General features: G+C 40.2%; 1 protein-coding gene across 1 annotated transcript; it reads right to left on the bottom strand.

Annotated features, from left to right (window-relative positions):
- Positions 1-24916, bottom strand: foxo6a (forkhead box O6 a). The gene is made up of 2 exons (XM_060869217.1): positions 24443-24916; positions 1-2833 (listed from the first exon to the last, which is right to left on the bottom strand). The coding sequence occupies exons 1-2, from the start codon at positions 24914-24916 to the stop codon at positions 1253-1255; spliced, it is 2055 nt and encodes a 684-aa protein (XP_060725200.1). The 3' UTR covers positions 1-1252.

Genomic DNA, 24916 nt, shown 5'->3' with positions numbered 1-24916 from the left:
CACTGACATATCCACTGCCACAAATCACTGCAAGCCCTTTTCTATTTTAATGTTTTCCATTTCCATTTTTTACACATAAAATAAGGCAAAATCCTAGGCTATGTTGAGGTTTACCTGATTATTTTTTTTGTCTTTTTAATCTTTGATTACTGACATAGGAAATCAAAATAATGCTAAAAAATTAATGTATGTCTATCTCATAGCACCTCAAAATTAAACATCACATGGAGTTACAATACAACACTTCCCATTTTTGCAACGCACAAGAGAGACCAAACTGCCATAATGGGATTCTAACAATTTCATAAACAAAAATAATAACTAATGCCTTGCTCTTTCTATTACAAATAATTTTCTGTGTGAGTGTGTGTCCTATTCTGGACAAACAGACAGGTCTACTGACTCCCTGTGTGCTGGATGACTGTGTTAATCATGCCCATCACTCAACATATGTGAGAGATGGAAGAGAGGTCTAGAGATGGAAAGGGGGTGTATTCAATCTGCAATAATGATGCATCACTGCAGCATCACTTTGGAGATTAAAAACAAGACACTGAATTTCAATCAAGTCGTTAATGGGCCAATGAAGGATGATGGGCCAGTCTAGGCTGGCAGGGGAGCTGAACCTATCAGTGAGAAAAGAAGGTGAGTGAGTTCTAACATCATCTCTCACTGAGAGAATTAGATGGAGAAAGAGGGGGAGAAAGCAGGAATCGCTGCCTTCTTGTTTTTATTCCAAAAGAAGTAATGTTATTAAGGTCGTTCAGAAATTAAACTGTCAGAATTTGTACCCTGCTGAAATTTTGGATTTTTCGGTTTAATTTAATTCTGTTTAATTTGTCTGCATACTGGCCCCATAAGGGTATAAAAAAGCCAGCCACAGCTCATGCCATCCAGGTGCTAACTCACCATTGTGAGAGTAAGAAATGGATTTGTTTTACGCAGTTAAAGTGCTCAAGCATTTAGATTTGACTGGAGAAAAAGGCAATGTTGGGTAACAGTTGAGATTGTCATCACGGTTCATTCGGCAAGAGCAAAGGGTTAATGTTAAGCAGAAAGAGTCTAACAGAGGGCCATTTCAGGAAAAAAAACAGAGAGATGAGCAGGCTGAGTAAGTCAGAACTTAGAAACTATGTTTTTTTATTTTTGTCACGCACAGTGCATCTCCCTGGAAAGGAAGCGGTGCGTCCCGCTGTAAGCGGGCTTAAAGGTAGTTTGATCTCTTATATTGTCCATAGGAAAGCATGGTACGTTAGCCAGGCACCCAACTCTGGTTACTGTGGCTCTGTTGTGGGCATGTGAGCCCCATGCTCATGCCCATGCCCATCCCAACACCCATTCCTTGTGCCATAGAACAGTCAAAATTAAAATCCATCTCCTCTGTTGAGTCCAACATGTCATGGAGGAGAACAGACTCAACATCACAGTCCAGGCTGCCATGGAAAATGTCCAGATCTAGGTCTGCTGGTAACCGCTCATGTGGGTAGCCGTGATGGGGGTGGTGGTACCCTTGGTAACCACCGCCTCCCCCCACCAATCCCTGAGCTTGATGGTATGGTCCATCAGCCATTGCCTGCTGGTGTGGGCCTGGGTATGTGGCGCTGTACCGGGGGTGAGGGTGTGGTGCAGTGGCTAGGTGGCAAGAGTCCTGAGAGATGCCCTGCATGCCAGCAGGGTTTGGTGGCAGTGTGGTTGAGGCAGGTAGGTGTGCGTGAGCTGGAGGGCTGTACAGATATGGGGTTTTATGGCTGTATGACTGCATGTGGCCACTGATGGGTTGAGCGTGAACAGCATGGCTTTGAGTCTGATGGTTCTGGCCCAAGCTGTGGCTCATGGTGTGATTCATACTATGGCTATGAGTGGGGTTATTGGCTATGCTTGAACCAGAGCTGTGGCTGTGTGATTGGTTGAGACTGTGGGTGCTGTTGTGGCTATGAGCAGGGTTATGATCATGTGTGCCATTGTGTGTGTGGCCAGAGTTATGACAGTTGCCCACTCTGCTGCTGGAAGGAACTATCATGGGCTCATGCTCCTGGCCAAGTATCATGTCCTTAGCACAGTACTGTGAGCCAGTAAGTAGACTCTGCAAGGTGTTTGTGCCTGAGTAAGTCTGCATGTTGCCAGAAAAGCTTGAGGCCTTATTTTCCTGGATGGTCTGCAATGGTGTTTGGTGGCACAGCATGCTCATGCCAGCTTGTCCATAGGCTGGGCTACTGTAGGAGCCCTGAACTTTTGACCCACTGCTGTAGTGGTAGGGAGGACGCTTGTGACATGGGGGCTGTTGGTGGTGGTAACCTTCTTCTAAGCTGATGGCTCCGGTGAGGTCCGCTAGCTGTGGCAGTTCCACAGGTGGGCAATGTGCCACAGGCGAGCGAGTGCTGGAGGGACTGGGATAGATATGTGGGGAAGTAGAGCAGGACAACCTACCATCCTCTGGGTTTTCTAACTCCTCCCCTGCCATAATGGGTGACAGACTTAGTGTGGAGGCTGCAGAGCTAGTCCGAGAGTGGAGATCAGTCCATGCCTCAAACTCCTCCCCAACACCTGTTGCTCCTGTGACAGGTTTCCCTGTTGGACTAGTCTGCTCTGGGGAGCCATGAAATCCCTGCCCCACTGTACCAACCACTGCTCTGCCTACCACCTTCTTGCGGTTTACACGGCCTTTGCACTTCAGGTACTTGGTGCTGCTGTCCATGGAGACGGCCCGTCGCCGGGGAGCTTTTCCAGCCTTACTCCCTTCTGGATTCAGCATCCACCAGGAGCTCTTCCCTGTGCCTTCATTCTGCACCCTGATGAAGCGGGTGTGAAGTGACAGATTGTGGCGTATGGAGTTCTGTATTTGAAAAGACAAAAAAAGAAAGGATAGACTATTAACAACTTAAATGGAAAATATGATTTTTCAATCGTTTTTTTTAATCATGCTTTCATAGTAGCAGACTGCAAAGTGTTCATTGCTTAGTATAATTTTTGTGTAGCTATTGATGACTAGCTGACATATATTCTGTTTATTGACTGTGTTTTATCTGTGACTAGGGGATTCCTCCCTCAGACTGGTGTGGATGTCAGCTAATCCATGGTTCAGTGTGTTGGCTTGGGTTGTGTTTGAAGCCTGTGCCAGTCTGGCCCATTGCCAGCCTCCTCTCCCAGTCTGAGAAAAGAAATATGCTGAGTTTAGCCAGTGGTGAATGCAAATAATGAAGTCAGACAAATCAGTCTCCCACAATTGGTTCTATTTGTTTTTCAGCATCTCACCCTGTCTCTACTCTAACCTATAAAGGGGATCCTTGCTCACTCACATAGTAGTCAATCAAGTGACAACATTCTCTTTTATTAATTCTTAATCCATAGTGTCATAGAAATGAATATGCAGACAAGTCACTTTCCCAAGTCATGTCACAAGTATCTGAGCTGCAAAATAAGAAATTTGAGTCGTCTCTAGTCTTTAGTCTTAAACTTTAATTAGTACTAAAATCTATTGTACTAATCTATATCACTGATCTATTATATCTAATAAATAATATAATTACTAAATAATCATAAAATTAAACATAATTGCTGCAGTGCATTTATAAAGATTTATTTGCATGCATGTATTGAAAAAATAGATAAAATGTACTATATTTTTATTTGTTAGATATAGGCATATAACAATACATCCAGATGAACTACCCTGGGAAGACTTTTCTAGTGTGTCTTGTGAATGATTCATTGTCAATATTTTGATGATGCATTTATTGCACAAATCTGACATAAATAACCTGCCATATAAAACTAGTGGACTATCTACCATTGGTTAAGTTGTGCTTCAAAATAATCTTAATTACTAATCATTTCTTACACAGACTATCTATACGTTTCTGGAGAAGTGAGATAACAAATATAGTTTCATAATTTAGTGTGCATAGCCAGAAACACACATCAAATGTGTTCTTCTTATTAAGTGAATGAGTAATAATATTAAAATAATTTAGAATATGTCTTTATATTTTGTACAATATGGAATATGTTTCCTGGTTTTATTTTTTAAAAATCTTAATGTATATACATGATGAAATATGCATCTACAATGAAGGTGTTGTTAAATGAAAATACCTAAAACGTAGATAAAAAAAAATCAGCATTTCCTATCAGGTGATCGAAGAATGGCTCCTCAAGGTAGCACCTCCAACTGAGGAGGGTAACCATGGCAACAGGGTAAACGTGAGCACAAAATAAAGCACAAATCTGTATTGTGGGGTTTGCTTATGAGGAGGGAGGTGGAAAGAGTTGCTTTTTGAAGCTGCAGCTGAGCTCCCCACAGCCTTTCATCAAGCCAACAGGGCAGTGGTAGGACTTGCTGGGTATGTTCAGAATATCATCAACAAGAAAGTCAAAATATGTCATTACTCTGTCACTGGAGTTTAAGATTCAATAGTCTATCAAAATTATGCTATTACCATGTCCACATTGTATAAATTAATATTCTTTGACTTTAGAACATCTGAGCTCAAAATATTTCTCAGTTCTTTCTTCTCTTCCTATGTCCTCGGAAGTCTAGGAGGATGATGATGATGATGATGATGATGATGATGATGATGATGATGATGATAATGATGACGCTTCTATTATACTGGTGATGATGATGATCATCATCATCATTATCATCATCAGAACAGAAAATATTAATTATTATTATTATTATTATTATTATTATTATTATTATTATTATTATTATTATTATATGCTCTGTTCTGTGAAAGGTTCTGAATCAGAAGACAAGTCAGGGTCTGTTTGAGCCCTGTCCCAGCCCTCTCACTCCCCAGAAACTGGCAATCAGTACTAATCCCTGCTCCATTCCACATAATCCCAGACAATCATAGTTTAATCCTCGTTGACTCATGGGCACTCCCAGATAGGTAAATCCTACTGTTAGGGCATGGATGAAACAAATATGTCTGTCACCAGATCACCACATTGTAATTTCGTCTCTGCAAAAGGCTGGAGTCACAAAGGTAGCAGGGCATACATTATTTTCATTCCTGCCCTAACAGTAGGATCCACCTATCAGGGAGTATAAATGTATACGTATACATATACACATATATACATATATATATATATATATATATATATATATATATATATATATATACATATATATATATATATATACATATATATATGTATATATATATATATATATATATATATATATATATATATATATATATATATATATATATATATATATATATATATATATATATATATATACTATAAATGAAACAAGAATTCACTCAATCTTTATACAGGCCCACATATTCCACTTACATCCCTAGGGAGCAGCTGTAAGCTAAGTAGCTGTGATGCTGCATACTACTATTTGAATAGAGCTCCGAGCCTATGTAAAGTGCTGTAAAATCAGAACCTACACCTCCTTTCCCACCAATAAAACACTTTCAGACACTGCTAATTAACTGCACACAGACACACACCATTCGGCATACACCAATGATACAAAAATGACTGACAACAAAATCATGAAACAAAGAGACTTGAGGACAGCTCTTGATCAACTGAAAAAAAAAGAGTTTAACATCCCAATTGCCCCTTTATAAAACTGTCTGAACTCAGCTCTCATTAGGGACTACAATCCTGATAGTTCTATTAATGTTACAGCTTCTACATCCATACCTTCTCACCCGAGTCTTCTTTGTCCTAAGATTAAGAGCTTAAGACCTACTAACGTCCCAGTCTGACAAGTTTGCACTTTTTTCCAAAGCACAGGTGGCCTTGGCACTAAATGAGATTTTCCAAAAGCATGCATATACTTATAGCCAAAGGTCCAGACTTCCTGTTTCAAGAAGCCTTGCTTTGTACCCATTATCAGAACAGAGAATTAATCTCTCCCTGTCTTCCTTTTGTCCTCCTTTTCACCCATTATGTAACCCTATTCAAATCGATTCCTGCTCAATGCTACACTCCTACCCAGTTTCAATCTAATATTCAGAATGAGAACATCAACACTGAGAAATGATTCAACCAATTTGAAAAAGAAATCCAGTTCTTGAGAGCTCAGGGTCAACACAAAATAATCAACAGGAAACACCATGACGAGATAGAAGAGGTTTCAATGGCTGTCCTAAAAGAGGCCCACTATTTAAAGGTTCCCCTAACACACCTTATCCAAATAATCAAGGTTTTCATCATTAGCTAACAAGGGTGAAATAGAAATAACTGTTTAAACAATGCAGAGCAGTGAAATCCAATCCATACGAATGAGGACTTTGGTATGAAAGGAAATCCAGTCACCTCTTCCGTTGCTTGTATTTACCCATAGCCAAAATGAAACTTCTAGTGATGATCAAACAGCATGAATCTTTGCATGAGATCTGTGACAGAGCCTAGTTCACAAGCTTGGCTGTGTGCCATCTGCCCCTATACCACTGCTCCTAGGTGGGCACTCGGCCCTTTTCAGACTGGCATAGAGGGCAGCTGTGTGGGGGACAGGGTGGGAGTTTGAGGGTACAGCTTGGGGCCTACTGTGAGAACCATCTAAGTAGCACAATGGAGTTCCTTTCCACAAATACTTCTCCCTCCCGCTTCAATCTGCTGCCTCCCACTGTTAACTTAAGTGGGCCCATGAAACAGGTCAAACTATTTAGGCCCAACTTGCTGGGTGTATAATCACAACTAAAAGAACAGCTTGATAGGATTGAAGCAGAAGCTTGTAACAAAGAATCAACTCACCCTTTTCGGATAATATTACCACACAAAAGAAAAATGCTATACCATAACACACAGAGCAGCATCTGCCAGAAAAAGACCAGGAATCTTCAACCAGTCATTATTAATCCATTTCATATGTCAGCAGCCATTGCATAGTGTCTCTCTATACACCCCATTAGTTTGATAAGCATCAAGTGTGTGTGTGTGTGAGAGAGAGAGAGAGGGTAGTATTAACTGCATTTACTGTGAAATGTTTTCTTTTAACAGCAAAGACGATGATGGGGGGGCAACTTGATACAAGAGGTTTTGTTCGGCACAGGAATGAGTTTTGTCAGCAAAGCCCGTCTCTAGGCTATTGATGGAAATTAGCAGCGGATAAATATTCACATCCTGTGATTGATGTCACGGCTGGGCTTGTCCCTTTGAAGGAAAATAAAGAATGCAGAGGCACACAGTTTAATGGAAACTGGGGGGTAAATGTGTTCACACATTTCTCACAGGGAGGGGGATTCTAAAGGAGCAAATAATTCCAGACCTCAGCTCATGTAGCACAGTAACAGAAGAAAAAAAGAATTTTAACCTACTGTTCAACCTACAACACAAAATACACAGACTATGAAAACAGGGATCTAATCACCAAGAGATTAAGTATTTTAGTTGATCTGTCAAAAATAATTGACTATTTACTATCAATATATATTAATATGTGGATAGGAGAACATAAAAAGGTGGTAGGTTTCTCAAATATATGTACATACAAGCACATCATCTGGAAATAGCACAATACCCCCAAAAAAACTCATAAACGAACATGGAGAAGCACGTCTGCCATCTCTGTGGCCAGAAACTGACAGCCATTCTGCTGCGAGGGTAATGGGGTTGGTGGGTGATTCCTGCCTGACTGTGTGATAATTGCATTGCCCAGGCTGTGTTTCCTGCAGGCTGGGTGGATGGCGGGTGGCTGGGTGTGGATACAGGCCTGCGTGGGCTGAGTGGATAAAAATAGCAGTGCCAGCTTAGCAGAGCATCTGAGAGCTGGACAGGGAATCGGAAAATCCCCCACCCAGCACAAGAGTAGCCATGCTTTATCTATAGAACAGTCCAAGGAGCGACCTGGGATCCACGCATCTTCCAGCCGAGTCAAAAGCAGCTGGGAGTGCGTCACGAGCGCAGAATGAGGGCAGCTTTTCCAGCACTGGTCTGCCAGATCACACCAGACCTTCCCTCTACCCCCCAGGGAGTATTCACACAACAGGTGCAGGAGTGGTACACCTGTGGGAGCTCTTGATTGCTCCAACCTTGTGCACACACACATACACACGCCCACACACCTTCCTTGTGAACTCGACTCACATTTTCCACAGTGCTTGCCATATACCTTGTTAAGTCGTGCACATTTTTGAACAGGTTTTAACGGCAGGATTTTACAAGGGAAGGCTGTAAGTAAGCATCAGTGCACAGCTCTGTGTATGTGTTTGTGTGTAAGGATGGTCTGTTTAATAGCCCACAGGCAGTGTGCAAGGATTTGATTATATTATAACCTTCATCTTCCATACAACAAAAAAATGGACAAGCAACAATAGGACAAATGCAAGCAGCCTTTTTTCTTCTTTCTCATCATAATCTCATTCATAGTCATAAGAATTTCATTTCCCACATTCTAAAGGTCAGCACACACCTCTGATCAGACTTTAATACAGATCATTCTCTGGGTTTAATTTAATTTCAACAGAGCAGGAAACTCATTTGCAAGACATGTGTTCAGCATGCAAAATTTATACAATCACTGATTTAATTGTTATAGTTTCAGAGCTTGGGAATATACTGCAATCAGACTCTTGCGCGCGCACACACACACACACACACACACCCCACCCCCGCCCCTAAACTTACACACACTCATGCACCTTCAATCTATAGTCAAAGTCTTAGGTAGCTAGATTAACTCAAACCCTTATGAATATGTGCATGCAATTCATTCTGCTGACTTCTGATGACAAGGCAGGCAGCCTTGACTGCTTTCAAAATCACCTCCTTAGAAATAAAAGAAGCCTAAGAGCTTAAGGAACAGCACACAGGCATGCTCACACATGCAACTGATGACCAAGTCATGCATTGGTGAGCAGCAACCTCTTGCAACACACTCAACATATACATGCACACACAAGCCTGGCACACGGGGCACTCTTAAAACAGAAGTACCAAGCGACCAGTTGCTAAGGAGACCCATGGGAAAGGGAGGGCTCTTGTTGCCATAGCAGCCAGTTCTCTCCCAGCCAACTATCCCTCCCCAAGGGAGTGACATGGGGGAATTTGGGGGAAGGGAGGCAGATCAGGGGAGTTTAGGACAAGGGGGGCAATGAATAAAAAGACATAGTGAATTTTCAACTACATAAAGAATTTACCATCTATAACAAAATACCGTATATATTAACATTGAAGGGAGTATCTGAGCAAAAATTGTTCTTATTAATAACTACATTTAGCAGCAAACAAATCTTTAGGTTAGATTGGTCAAATATTTGATTGAATGATTAAGCAAAAAAGCAAATACCAACTGATAAATATGGAAACCTCACGTCAATATCAATTACTGGTTTTAGATTCAGACACTGTTGTAATGTCCTGAATAATCTGTTGGTTTTTATTTTTTTCATAAACATTATGGCGAAAGACAGAGCAGTACTTTCTGAGCAGTACTTCAAGCATTTTCCATTCCTATGCCTCTTGAAACAGGACTCTTCTAAGTGATCCATGATAATGGCATTATAAGTACTAATATATGGTTTTTATTTGAACTTCCTTATGGTGGACGCTACAAAACACTGAGTTCTAAAACAACCAGATACAAGAAGGGTTTCTTTTCAGTAGCTGCTAAAACTCATGAAGACTGGGCTTTAGAGAACATCATTAAACTCTAGTTCAGAACCATCTGATCACCAACACACCTGCAGCAACTACTTGTGCTTTCCGTTCTGTGCAATAACCTCACTAAAATCACTAAAAATCAGTATCACACATCAATCAGACCAGTGTATCAGTAGTGTGACTAGTCTTTCAATGCACATGTAATTTTGATAGTTTGGTCTCATTGATAAATCTCATATTCTAAAAACACTCAATAGTTGTAACCCAATCATCCTATGATGATAATGGCATTCAGGCTGTTAAATCACAGTGATTAGATAAAATTTCAGATTACAAGCTGGTTTCAGGGTTAGTGGAGACTGAAGGAAAGATATAAAAGTGGATAGATAGGGCTGTAGATGGGGTACAGAGGAAGGAAAGAAGCAATTATTCTCTTTAAAGACAAAAAAGAGGAAAATGAAGAGATACTCCTCTTTAGCCATAGACACAAAAAAGCTCCATTAAGGTACTTCAAGTTAGAGTCTTTTGGTGGGAGTGGAAAAAGGTAGAGAATGGGAAAAGGAAGAGGGTCAAAAGAGTGTGGGACCAGTAAAAAGGGGCTTGCATGATATTGAGGACAGAGATGGAAGATGGTAAAGGAACAATAGTGAGTAAGAGAGAAAGAGGATAAGTGAGTAGATGCTCTATACTCCAAAAGTGGCAACTGGCTCTCAGCTCCTCAACAGGAGCTACTAAAATATTAATGTGTGCTGTGGCCGCAGACTGCTGAGTCCAATGGCTTAAGTAAAACTCTTGCTCTAATGAGAGGGCACGTGAATGGCTAATGGCCCCACAGGAGCGCCTGATGGAGAGGTAAAAGAGTTTTGGACGGTGCTTTCAGAGGGTGGAATATGGATGTTGGGGCATGCTCCGACCTTTTACAGTCTCCTGAAATCTTAATAAGGACAGTCTTTAGTCCTGTCAGTGTATGCACACTTATCCCCCAACCCTTCCTCTCCTGCCTCCACCACAAACTTGCATACTCTATTCGTGTTTCTAAATTAGTTCTAACTGTTTATTTTGCGGTATGTACAAATGACATCTGGTTTACATCAGTTTTTCTACAGTTTCCTGAACACTGTCCCTGACCTTTATCTGTGAAGGTCAGAAGGCACTAATGAAACTTGTGAAATATACTCAGTACTTTTATGTTTCATGAAAGACAAGGACACAGCGTGTAATTGAAGTGAATCAACACTCTTGGATACACAAGATTCTGTCATAGAGTTCTGTTAGTCTTCATAGATTACTTCTGCTAACATATAAACCATTAATAAATGCCATTAATACAATGTATGGATCTGTCTGTTGACCAGTTAGGTCATGTTTTGTATTGATGATTTATGGTGAAGAGCATCTACACAGAGCAGCTATTTTTTTTTGGTTGTTGTTGTTGTTTGTTTTTGCGCACGTTAAAGTCAATTCATCTTTCTTGGTGCTACTGCACTAATGTAGCATCAACATCCCCCTCCAACAAAACATTATGGATGCTGTCAAGATTTAGAATACAACTGACAGTCTAAAAGAGAATATAGAATGCAGAAATCTGTTTTGCAAATGTATGTACTAGTGACGATTATCATATTAATAAAAAATGATTATGATATAAGGCCAAATGTTAAACTGACAACTAATTCTAAGTTTGCAAATTAAGTTTATGAGGTGCTTCAGGTGTCTCTACAAAGTATGATTCTGAAAGCTGGATCTATAAAGGTTCTTCAGTTGTACAAATGAACACCAAAAAGAGTAGAGTTGTCAATAAAACACCTCTTCAATTATTGTACCTCTACACTTTAATTGTGCAATTGTGTATTTAAAAAATGTGACTTGACTTGACTTTATATAGTGAGCACCTTTTGTAGTTTGAACCATAATCTAAAGTGATCTAATGTCTAATATTGTGCTCTCTGTGATTACATTTTCTTTTACAATATAGTGCATATAACATTCACTATACATGGCACAGTTTGACAGATGGCACAAAGAAGAGAGTCTAAAGGAAGCTTAGAAAAGAATGACATACATCCAATTTCCCAGAAGCAAACTGAGCCACGCGTAGGAGGCCTCTGATACATCTGGTCCTAACTGTGCAGACAAGGGCAGCAGCAGAGCTGGGACATGTGTTAAGGATGGACAGCTCTGGATTGTGAATATGCACATGAAGCATGTGAACGTGGATTATTTTATCTCTATTGAGCCCCCCAAATTAGCATACAGGCCAAAGCAGGATTAGGACACAGAGGCCAAAGGTTGTGCGGTATACACTCACATGCCATGCATACGCACACAATTACACTCTTGCTAGAGACAAGGGTTGCCACAACCTAGGGTTCTGCTTATCTGCTTCTGCTTATCTCCTTAACTGTCATGCAGTTCAGCAGGAACCAAGAGTCTTGCTGAGCCACAGACAGGGAACAGGTGGAGGCCATTACCACCTCTTGGTTATAAATGTACATCAACAAGCAAGATGAATAACATCATAAGAACTGATGTTATAAGGCATGCTACCGGAATTGATCGGGTTAGAGCTGCACATGTAAATTATGTGCAGGTAACACTGGTGTTAATATATTTCTGTGTGACCTTAGACTACTGATTCAGAAGGATGAGTTCAAATCCCAACATCACCAAACTGGCTCTGTAGGGCTCTTTGAGCAAGATGCTTAACCATCAGCTACCCAGCTGTATAAATGTGAAAAATGGAAGTTGGAAGGATAAGAAAGTCTGACAAATGTAATTCATGATCAACACCAAACAGAGGTTTACTTAGAGGCTTAATTTTATTGTTTATATTATGAAATTCTTTTAGCCCCTAGGTGATCCAGTGGCAGGATCCCATGCTGTTATTGCCGCAGCCCGGATTCGATTCCCGGGAAGAGCGCTAACCCAGCCACGGAAGTGTTATCTTTTAGTGCCGGAGCCAAGCGCGGATAAAAACGGGAGGGTTGCATCAGAAAGGGCATCCGGCATAAAACCGTAAAATTTTTAAGGTTGAGAGATCATATCATGATGTAATGATTCATTGACGCAGTGGGACACTTCTTTTTAAGGATTCTTGACTAGCCTGTCTATTACAGAAAAGATACACTTGATTTTGTCATTAACTGCACTCACAGCATTATAGAGTTTGAATTAATGATTATCAGTTACTGAAATGTGTTCAGTAACATACGTGGACACGTTCGGGAAATGTTAATTTTGCATAAACCATGGAATTAGTTAAGTTACATAACTGACTACAAGAATATTAAACTTTATCTGGATGGAGAGTAGCATTTTGATGTAGCATTTTGATGTGAGAACCACATAAGGAAACTATTAAGCACTTTTCACAGGTGAAAGATCTGACAATGCGTATCTCATTTTATGTGAGAGCTCAGACAAAGGATAGCAAATCCGCTATGTTAATTTACAGTCCAGTTTACTGTTTAGTACTGCTTCTCTTGTCTTTAAATGTGAAATTTATATGTACTTGTAAAAGTATTCTCACATAACTGTACATGAGATATATATGATTGTATACCATTTTTATGTAATTGGCAGTGCTGATTATTGTGATCGAATTAAAACAGACTGGGAAATTGTAGTTACTTTTACATGAAATCTGTGATTAAGTATATCTAATGAACATAGTTTAAATATAAATGTGCAGAGATTCTTCTCTCTATGGACTTGCATTGGCTTACAATTAAATCACATCGTCTAAGGTGTTGATGTATAACAGTATTGCAGCAACAGCCCATAATACAGTATTGTCTTTGAGGATCTGGGGAATTGGTCAATATGTTTGCATTTTGACACTGTGTGTGTGTAAGAAACATTTCCTGGCCAGTGACTGCAATGTTTCCGCATGAGTGATACTGTCAGTGGGCATCACTCAGCCTGGCCTTGTGGCAGGGAGTGTGGATCATTAGTGCAGATGGATAGGAAGCACAGAGGGGTAGAGGGAGAGAGAAAAAGGGGGAGACACATATAAAGAGAGATTGAGAGGGAGAGAGAGAGAAAGAGAGACTGGAGAGGAGGCAAGCTCCTCTTAATATCCAACTTGAGAGCATTACACACAGAGCTATGCACTTTCCTCTCAGTCACGCAATCATCGCTCTCCTCCCCTTTCGCTTTATACTAGCCTGTCTCCACCACCCATTTCTCTTCATCCCTTTATCCTGTCATATATCACCAGTCTGAGCTTACACCAAATCACAGCTTCTTGTGATTCTCCTCTTCTCCCTCTGTCTCCCTCCCTCTCTTTACAGCACTTTTCTCTGCCTTTTCATCTTTGCCATATTTTCTCTTCTAACTCATAACCCTTGACTCTCTTTGAGGAGACATTCCAAAACACACATCTTGTCTTCTGTAAAAACTACTTTTGTCTCACCTTCCCTCTGTGACTATGCTAAATATAGAAAAATAAAATAATTTGTGTGTGATCTGACACAGTGCTATAGGAAGGTATAAACAATGACTAATGCTAGAAGTACAATACACTGGGGGCTCAGATGATGAGTGATCAAGTTAAGGAAGAAATGTTAGAAAAAAAAAAGCATGGATATTCCTTTCAGATTCACTAGCATCAGATGACCTAGGAAATACCAGACAAGAAACTAAAGTACCTTTTAGACACACATACACATCATGTGAATTATTCCTTGATCATGTCAGTACAATAGTACCTTTTTTGTCCATATCCCACGCCATGTAATCTATATGCCATCATGATTTCTTATCTTCCTCATACATACTTAAGAAAAAACACAAACAACCACAAAAAGCAAGCACACAATTAAATGATCCTCCTATCTGAAAACTCACCACTTCACAAGCCTTTAGCCTAGGAGCTATTTATCAGTCTTTTTCTTTTGGAAACACAGACTTTGTTTGAATTGCAGATTGACTTCACCAACCTGATTTCTTAGGAAAAATAGATTAACAATGCACAAATGCACGCTGCCACTCTTAAGCAATGGTCTTCCCTACATAATGGAGACTGTTCATTCCCAAAATACCACTCTTCCTTACAGCTCCATCACTTCATGCCAATCACCTATTTTGTCCATAATCGAGAGGCCTTCCTCTTATGAGCTGTTATTGCATTCATCTAATTATTGATTTATACCAGAAGCTTAGCAATCTAGCTGTCTGGTGAAGAAACCATGCACATTTCAGCCAGTGAGTGAGTGCTTGATGGGAGCAAGTGTGTAGATGTGCCATAATGTGTGTGTGCGTGTGTGTGTGTGTGTGTTAATGGATATACACTTGATTTAAAGAGTGCTATTTCCCTCTGTATACCGCACCTGCAACTCTATCCACATCCCTCTCCTTTTATTACTTTTCACTCAACCTTTTTTCTCAGCAGGCAAAAAGTAGTGGGAGCAATGTTGAAGCCTAGGCTAGAACCCTGCTCCAAAGCAGCAGTCACATGCTGGCAGAATGGAGGTTGAGGTGACCCCATCCCTGACCTTTCTCAATCACTGAAAAACCTGAGAACACTAGCAGGCTGCAGCCAGAATCCCAGCGCCTGCAACACATGGCAGCTCTCTGTCACTGTGCTCTACCAGGTCACCAACAAACCCCATCTAGACATAAACTGAGGTGAGTCTCAGGTGGTGGAGAGAGAGAGAGAGAGAGAGAGAGAGAGAGAGAGAGAGAGAGAGAGAGCACTGAAGACTTTGCACTTTGTCAGGAGCTGCCCATAAGTGTCACTCATGAAAAGAGGTGTAGGCATAGCGAGACAGCCGTAGCACAGTAGGTGCAGGGGTCTCAAGTTTGCACACTAACCAGCAGACAGTAAGAAGACACAGGAAGCAGTGGAGTGAGACTGAGAGAAACAGAGTGAGAACTGGAGGGAATGAAGGAGATGGATGAGTCAGGGATTTATAGATTCTTAGAGTGCGCAGAAATAGTGAGAAGAATGTTAAACAAGAGGTGGAAACAAACACAAAGATGAAGATTGGGAGACTGGAAAGTGTGAGGAGAAAAAACACAGGGGACTACAAGTGTGAGGGAGAGAGGGAACAGAGGGATGAATAGAGATAGAGAAAACCAGCTGGGTTCATGACAGGCTATCTGCCGTCCTTCACATGGTCAGAATATTAAACATATGCTCTGATCCTGACCTACTTTCATCCACACTGACACACAAATCCACCTAGGACTGCCACGTCTCAGCCATCTGACTCACTGCAACATCCCCTCAATAACTCCACCATCACCCAAGCCAAATAGTGACCTACTGCCTAAGCAACACACTTCTGCTACCTAGTGACCGCGTTGAAATCCATAAGAAGCAAACGTTGTAAAACAGTGAAACCACAGTTGAGTCACTTCCAGTGCATTACACCTCCTACGCCAAAAGCTGTCCCGCTCATAATAGGTCTGACATTGGCTCCTACTATACTCCCTTACCAAAGTCTGACCACATGCCACATCCACAACCCACTAGTCCTGCTAAATTTTGCTCCTACACATCCATAAAACAAAATCAAGCTGCTTGCTGCACAGAATAGTGCAGACTTAAGAAATACCATTTTGGTGGGGTTGATGCTGTGGGCAATAGCAATTTTCCAGAAGTCACCAAATCGAGCTATAGCTATGTGGGGTCTTGTGTTGAGTAGTTTTTTGTTTGTTCGTTTTTTTTCTTTAACATATTGCCACATTGAAGCAATCATTTGAAAAAGTTAACTGAATATTTACCAATCACTTGTACTAGCTGGCCAGGAAAGTGAATATTTTGTGGACCAGACATTTGAACCAGACACTCTATTTTGGTTACACTAAATGTGTTCCTAACCAACTATTTATAGTTATATGCATACTTAACACAGTGCTGAAAATCTGAATTTGTACAGCAAGCACACAGAGCCTGTTTTTTTAATCAACAGGATTCCGGATTATCCAACAGTTCTTGTGCTCTTCCATGCACATATTATCTTTTACCCAGTAGAAAGACCAACACATACACAGACTCAGCAGATGACAAGGGTAAGCAGCCACAGCCAGCATGCCCTCCCTTGGTCTGCCCTCTACTGTAGACACTGGCATTGAGATGTCACACTTCATATTCCTCTCCCATTCCTGCAGCTGGAGTACAGGATCTGAACTGATGCACTATTTCTGCTTCAGTTAAGCTACTGAGCACGTAATGAATGATGCCTGAACAGACAGAATCATCTGATCCTTGATTAGTGCTTCAGTTCAGGTATTTATATGTACCCTGGCTCATAGCTTCACAAAACATAGGAGAGCTGCACTTCACCTTGGAGAGTATGCCTAGCCTTCCTAAGCCTGTCAGTATGCTTCAGCTGAAAAGGAGAGCAGCGTGAGATATGGCACTCTCTAAGGCATAAATCACCTCAGGTTCCTCACAAGACACATTAATAGCCATCAATCAGCACTCAGCAGCAGCCTACGAGCGAAAGCCATGTCGCTGGGTCTGAATCAATCCACACATCTCAGCGCTCTCCCAAAAGCCTGCTGTCAAGCTGCTACGATCATTTCACACTTTCTCAGATTTCCACATTCTTTCCCTGATATATGAGAGTTCATGGAAGTACTAACATGTTGATAATTAGAACCTATATAGTAATGGGCATAGAGAAGCTCAATAATGTTGTGTATGGAATATGAACTTTGCTAGAATCTCAACACTTGTGGCTGAACTTGGGATGCACTTGTACTTACTCATGGCAGCATTGCAGCTTGTGCAAGCTTTGACCCAGGAATGTCGAGGATTATAAATATTGTGGATTAACATGGCATGTAATTTCACAACTACATGAGTAGTTGGGCTGATTAGCATATTGTGGATGTCTGGGGAAAAAAATGGGAGTCATTCCATCATTTTGTCTCTGTAAAAGGACAGAAGAATCTGTAAGAAGGAACTACAGAGAAATATACATGTTACATATGTGGGGCAATGTGGGAAAACCTGCTATATGTAGCTTTTGAATTATTGCAAGAAATTAAGTCAAAATAACTATTTTTATGACTTTATGTCATAAGCTAAATATTTAAATGTTTGGTTGCAGATTTTGTAGGCTAGTGTCCACATACACAGCACATCAATCAAATAGTTAATTGTGTTTCACTAAAATGACTCAAACAAACATATATTACACCAGATGCTTCTAGATACAGCTAATGAATGTTTGTGATATTTAATGGATTGAATTTTTTTTCCCTTCTAATTTTTGTAATAAACATTAAATTTCAGTCTTAGAGAACCTTTCATTTAAAACTACATATTAAATGAAAAGGTCAATATTTTCCATGTGAAGTGTTTTCACAGGCCACCACACACAGGCTTAAGCTAGTAGACAAGGTGCATATGCTGAAGTATTATATTCCCCATACTGCAAAATGCCTTCACTCTATAGAAAAGCAGGTCAACTTTTCTACATATATGTATATGGGAATCATATATTTTAACATATACACACATCAGATTTGATTTATATGGCTAAAGGCGTGTTGCAATGAAATTTGTTGGAATCATTAACAATCGTCGCAGACAACTGGCTGCTCAGTCATTTATTTGGTAAGTAGTTTGTCAATGTATCATTAGTTCATTTCCATGAGCACAAACAAAATATTGAATAAAGTTGATTCTAAACAAAAGATTTAAGCAGCACTGTTTACTCTATGCAAAATATCAAATACTGCAGACTATCATGAGGCTGAACAATCAGACACATGGTTAAACAAAATAAGGTTTCTAAAAAAACTGGTGACAGGTATCTATGATGTGGCAACTGGTGACAGGTATTGATAATATACATTGATCTAGTAATGGGAGCAAGAGTGTAGATGTGCCATAATGTGTGTGTGTGTGTGTGTGTGTGTGTGTGTGTGTGTGTGTGTGTGTGTGTGTGTGTGTGTGTAGAGGGAACCCTTAGCACCATTAGGTTTTTTAACTGAAGACAAGACTTAATGTCAGAAACTAGTCAAGAACTGCTACATTCCAAGTCTGGAAAAGCAACACCTGAAAAGATACTAAGCATCTGGTCACTCCCATGGGTCACAGATCTTAGGCTGTTATTGATCAGAAATAAAACCAATTACTAAACATAGCCATTTTGTTTTATGCTAATTTGCTAATTACATATGACATCATAATGGTCATTATGCATTAAAGAGACTATGATCTTTATTTGGATGTAGAATAATATAGATACCCTCCAATTAGAGACAACACTGTTCATTTTATCCTCTTTGGCTTTCATTCCAAATCTGCATATATGTATATAAATTTGAGTGTGTTCAATGAGAAAGAGGTAGAGAGAGAGTGAGAAAGAGCAAGAAAGAGCGAAGGAGAGAAAGTGAGAGAGCACAGCGTGACTACAGACTGCCTGAGTGGAGCAGGCTGCCTGCAATTAAGGTGAAATCAGGGAGAAATCTGCACTGCCTTGATAATGAGCCTCGTCTGAATTATTAACGAGAGTTATTCCCCCAGGACCCAGTCTCCCACTGAGCCCATCAACACTCACGAACATGCGCACACACACAAACTCACAAACACATAGACATTCACTTGAATGCAAGTGCACACAGATACACACACATGCTTCTCGCTATCTCTCACTTTCTCTCTGGAAAGGTAGGTAATAGAACATAACCAATGGACTGACAAATATGCACAACACACACACATTCACTCACACAAAGTAGGTAATAGGACATACCCAATGGACTGACAAATGTGTCACAAACACACACACACACACACACACACACACACACACACACACACACACACTACAACAGAATTTTAGACCCATGAATGCCCACACAAACAAAATCAAGACCCACAGTGTGAAAGGTAAAAAAAAATGAGAGAGATTGGAAGTGCAAAAACATTTCAATAGTTCACAAAGACTATTGTGAACTTGTCAAAGAGACAAGATATGTATTGTGTCTGCTTGTTATTCATAGGTACACACAATACTTTTCTTTAGATTTCTTAATCCATACTTTATTCTAATATTGCACTCAAATCTAGTCTAATCTTATGTATGATGAACATATACTAAGGAGCAAATAAAAACTTTATTGAAATCCACTTTCATAGGCAGAACAGTTTGTTCTTGGTTTTTATCCAGTTGAAGACATTTCCTGACCTCTTCATGGCACCTGGCCATAGAATGCTTTTTAAACGTTTACTGATGTCAGAAGGTGACGAGCACATGGCCTTTTTATAAGATATATGGAATCATCAGGATCTGACTGATGGCTAAACGGACAGATCTTTTCAAACTATTCTGAATCACTACATAATTTCTTCTCTATGACTGCTCACAGACTCCTTCTTGCACGTGAGCAGGGAAAACGGCAGAGCTGGGAAAATAATGTTAGGTGCTAAAAGGCAAGATGCAGTCAAGGCCTATACTTGGCTCTGTGGGTCCGGTGTACCTCAGGGGTCTGTGTACAACCATCTGGTTGGCACGTGCCCACACATTCTTATGTTTGTTGGTCTCTTGGAATTTGCACACAGTGCAGTTTATTCTCCTTACACATTATAACACTTCATGTACAGCAAGTGAACAAAGACAAATATGGCCAAATCAGTCATTCCAAATTAAGCACCCACTCCAAAAGGCAGTCCTGCCTGCCTGCTTTCCATCTTCGAGTTACTCGTATGGCTGCACTCTAAGTTTCGTGTGGACATGTGCTGCTCTGACCACTTTGTACTCATAAAGTCCTGGTGCATCAGTCTAATCCAAAGAGCCAGAAAAAGCACACTTCATTGAAGAGGCACTTCACAGTACACATCCTATTTCATTTTAAGAATTAAGGAAGAAGTAGATGTAAAAAGCAGCAATCAAGCTGTTTCAGAATACAAGAGCATTTCCTAATCTATCAATCTGGAGATTCTGATATTGAATCACCTTCTGCACAGCATGTCTTAGTGTTCGCAACTATATTTAAAATGTTTAAGTAATTGAAACTAATAAGTTTAGCCTAACCAGAAAATGGTGCATTTGCACAGACTAATGTAGTCTTCACTAATCTATCATATTACTCACAAATGAAATATGCATGAGTAACTGTAATATTCTATGACTACAGAGAACAGGGATTTGAGTTGAGTTCTGGTCTGGCTCTGCAACATCCTGTGTAATCTGTGCACCATGTGTGGCTTTGAAGACAAGTGAGAAGCCATGTGAAGCCAAAGGCTATGTGTCATGAGTCCAGTGCATCCACTGATGTTCCCCTTTGAGCATGGTATGTCACCTCAATAGATGACATAATCTCAGTGTAATTGCACTCACCAGAAAATATATTTCTGTTTTTCACGTTCATGTTGCTTCATCTTCATCATCTATCAGATCTTCTCACTAACAGCAATAAAATATGGATAACACCTCGGGTTAATTTCTATCTTTTATCTTTTATTCCTGACCTTAAAAATGAGCTTCAGTCCTTATAGTTTCACTCGTGCACACAGTGTAACCACTTCACAGTGCTATGAGTCCATTTATAAGGACTGTGTTTTATATGGCTCGTAAATACTACACCATAAAAGCATGGACTTCGGGTTCGGAAAAACAATAACATGGATAACCATACATTTATATGGATCATGTATTTCTGAAATGTGATTTATTTAGAATCATACAGCGCCAATTAATACACACTGTTTTAAAACGATTAGAATATTTAGTCTTTATTTATTTAGTCTTTATTTAGTCTTCCTATTTCCCTCAGTGTTTCCTTCTTTACTCACAGTCTTTCCCATCTCACAGACTGACTTGCTCTCATTGTGACAGTCTGCATGCAATGGCAGGCTGCTGACCCTTTGCCCTGCTGGCCTGTGCTCGTACCTAAAGACACGTTATAAATAACGCTCTCGTCACTTCAGATTAGAGCGTATGACTGACTGCTTGGCACACGCTCTGACCTGACTTGCAATCCCCTGGCATCAGAACACCAGCGGTCAGACACTCATACACTCCATCACTTGCTCTCTCCCCCTTCTGTCTCTCTTGCACACACACACACAGACACACACACACACACACACACACACCAAACACTTAACGAAATAATTTCAAATATTTGCACAAAAAAAAAAACACCAAGAAATCACAGTATACTGCAGCAAAAGCAATTAGCTAATCTGACACTTGCATTCTCACAGATATCCACAAATATCAAGATGAACTGTGTTTCTTTTAAATACTTTCCTTCAGCCATGCCCTTGTACACAAAAAAAAACATCTGAGCGCTACATAATACGCAGCGATGACATGCTGTTACACTGATCAGAGGATCCCCCTACACACACGTCTACAGAATAAGACACCACTTTCTCAGCACTGTCAGTAGGATTCAACTACCACATGGTCAACTTAATTACACTTCACAACAGAATAGTAATGGCTCAGTGGTTATGGTTCTGTTCCAGTGATCCAAAGGTTCTTAGATCAAATCTCAGGAATTCCAGAGAGCCACTTTTGGGTTTCGAGAGCTTTGTTAATCTTTAGGTTTGCAATGTCTTAAACTGAGTAAAGGTAAAACAAACAAACAAATCATGCAACATGCAAATATAATGAGTTATGATTACTTACTTACACAGAAAAATACACCTGACCTCCTCAACCAGAGCACATGGACATAGGTCAAGCTGCATATTGAAATTATTTAACACTCTTGTTTTTCATGTTTTTTTTTTTGCACAGAAGCTCTCTGCGATTCCACACTATGAAATAAAATGATACAGAACCTTATTAGACTTTCTGTTCCTCAGAATGTCTTATTATACTGCTATTTGTATGCTGCATTTAAAGACATTTTTGAAGTGTTCTTCTTATAGTGAATGTGTTCCACTGCCTCTCAAGTACTAATCATACATAAGCTGCAATAGAAAGCGTTCAGGGAGTAATTTGTTGCTATTTAACTAAGACAGATTATCACTGATAAATCACCAGTGAGGTACTCGTCACAAAATGGGAATGTTTTAGTCAGCACTACTTAGGAAATGTCAGTTTGAAAGGTCCCTACTCTAAGCAGTCTATATGGTTGTGTTTATGGTATATTTTTGAAACACTATTGATATTGTTTTTATCAGAAACAGGGTCATATCTATAACTGAGCACAAGTGTGCTATTAAAAGCATGTCTAATCACCTTCATTACCTGGGCTCAGGCTATGTCTGGACAAGCTCTAAAAACTGCTGCAGTAGTAGACTAAAAGTCCTTGTGGTAAACCCCTTAATTTACCCTTATGCAAGCCTGCACTGGGACAGTAGTGCTAAAGATATGAAGTCCACTCTGTGGTTGACTAGCACAGTGTCCTGTCACAAGGAAAAGATAATGGAGCTCAGACACCTGTAGACACACCTCAGTACATATTGTTTAAACTAAATAACCTTGCCTGAGGCCCAGGTACCTTGGCCAAGGGAAACTTCGAGTCCATTGAAAGCTTATGGGTTTGGAATTATGCACATTTCTTTTTTTCTTCGCTCAGCCCACATAGCGGTGACCCACCAAGCTGTGGTCATGGTTGGGTCTTCAGTGTGAATTTGTCTCCCATCAGTGGACATTTTTTAAAACCTACTGACACAATCACTACTGACAGTGAGTAAAATGACTAAATCTAAGTCTGGTCTCACTGTAAATGAATGTGTCAACTAAAGTAATTGAACAAATGGCATGTTTATTGGAAAGTAACACCCAGCTAAAATCATATCTTTATATTTTACACCAAACGTTTTGTATTATCAGCAGTGATCTTAATAAATGGTGAACAGACAGAACCTTGTCAGAATGATTAAGCTGCAATATAGATGAAACCTACATGAGCAATTCTGGCCCACCTTAGGGATACCGTGCATGAGTGTCCTAAGTATCTGGAGTAGTCAGGTGTTCTGTAGAATGTCCCAAGGCTCGTTTATCACTTATCTTCCTTAATCAAATCTACATTCCATACAAACTGGCAATGAAACCATTTGGATATAGTGATGTTCAAAAGTACAGAATAATATATGTGATAAAGAAATTAAGGATGGGATTAGAAACAAGCTTATTAATACAAATCTATTTGAATAAATCCCAAAGAAGTTGCAGACTAGCTAAGCAACTAGATGATGGTGTAATTAAACTATTTAAAGATAGTGTAAAAGGGTGTTTCTCTGTGCACACTGCAAATGTGGAAGTTGATTTTTTTTGTTTTTTTGATGTTTATTTAATGACTTTTATAATTCTTAGCGTTCTGCTTATTAAGTTGCTTTCTATAGTATATTATTTAATTTGATATCTTGTAATAAATAATAATAGTAGGCATAATAATAGTATACATTTTGGTCAGGAACTAGACCTCTGAAACTAAATAAAAAGTCTACATTTAATTTTCTATTGTTGAAAAGATGTGCTTTATAAATAGAATATGTTTTCTAAAAGTGATCTGATGCCCCAAATTAAATATACAATTTATGAAATAATTACTCAAATGTGTTTAGACAGGGCAGTGTGATGTGCGGATATAGAAATGACTGGTAATTATACCACACAATAAACTGAGCATACAACCGCGGTTGTCCCAAGCACATTTGGCACCATTTGATCCAGGTATTAAACTTACAAAATATTTGGACTCAAGAAATGCTCAAGAGGATACTGCCAAACTTCCAGTGCTCTTTGATCTAATAATAGAGTAGTCTATAAAAAAATACTCTCTCTATAGACTAAGAGAGTCCGGAATGTGGCTTGCATATGTATAAATACAATACAGATACAAGCCATAAAGTTAGAATGCAAAAATAAATAAATTGACAATAAAACGGTGTGGTGGATGCAGAATAGTAATTCTGCGTACAAGCGCACGTGCGTCTTACCTTCCATCCAGCCGAGCTGTTGCTGTCTCCTTTATCTTTGAAATAAGGTACGTATCGAACCATCCAATCGTATATCTGCGACAGGGTGAGCCTTTTCTCGGGCGTGCTCTCAATGGCGCGGGTGATCAGGTCTGCGTATGACAGGTTCCCCCATGCGTTGCGCCTTGAGGACTTGGCTTTGCGCAGCTGCCCGGCGACATCGAGCGCAGCGCCGCTTAGACACGGCAACGGCGCGGCTCCGGCTTCGCGCTTCACCTCGGCGGGGTTCACACTCTTCCGCCCTGATCTGCACGGCGGCCCGATCTCGGCTTCTGTCTTTATCAGTGGACAAGGAGCTCCGCTGAGCTCTGCTGCCGTGGGGAAGTCCTCGGGACACGGCGGCGGCCAGGTGCACGAGCGCGGGCGGCTGCGCGGCTCCAAGTCCGCATCCAGGTCAAGTGCACGCGTATCCAGCTCCTCTTCCTCCACCATCAT

The sequence above is a fragment of the Tachysurus vachellii genome, chromosome 5 (assembly GCF_030014155.1).
Source record: "Tachysurus vachellii isolate PV-2020 chromosome 5, HZAU_Pvac_v1, whole genome shotgun sequence".
In the NCBI taxonomy this organism is placed as follows: domain Eukaryota; kingdom Metazoa; phylum Chordata; class Actinopteri; order Siluriformes; family Bagridae; genus Tachysurus; species Tachysurus vachellii.
The sequence above is the reverse complement of the archived record's forward strand: the minus strand, read 5'-3'. Positions and strand labels throughout refer to the sequence as shown.

Coding starts and splice junctions, on each gene's coding strand:
- foxo6a (XM_060869217.1), bottom strand. CDS start 24,916: ATGATGGTGGAGGAAGAGGAGCTGGATACGCGTGCACTTGACCTGGAT. Junction 2,834..24,442: donor ACAGCTCGGCTGGATGGAAG/GTAAGACGCACG, acceptor TTTCAAATACAG/AACTCCATACGCCACAATCT.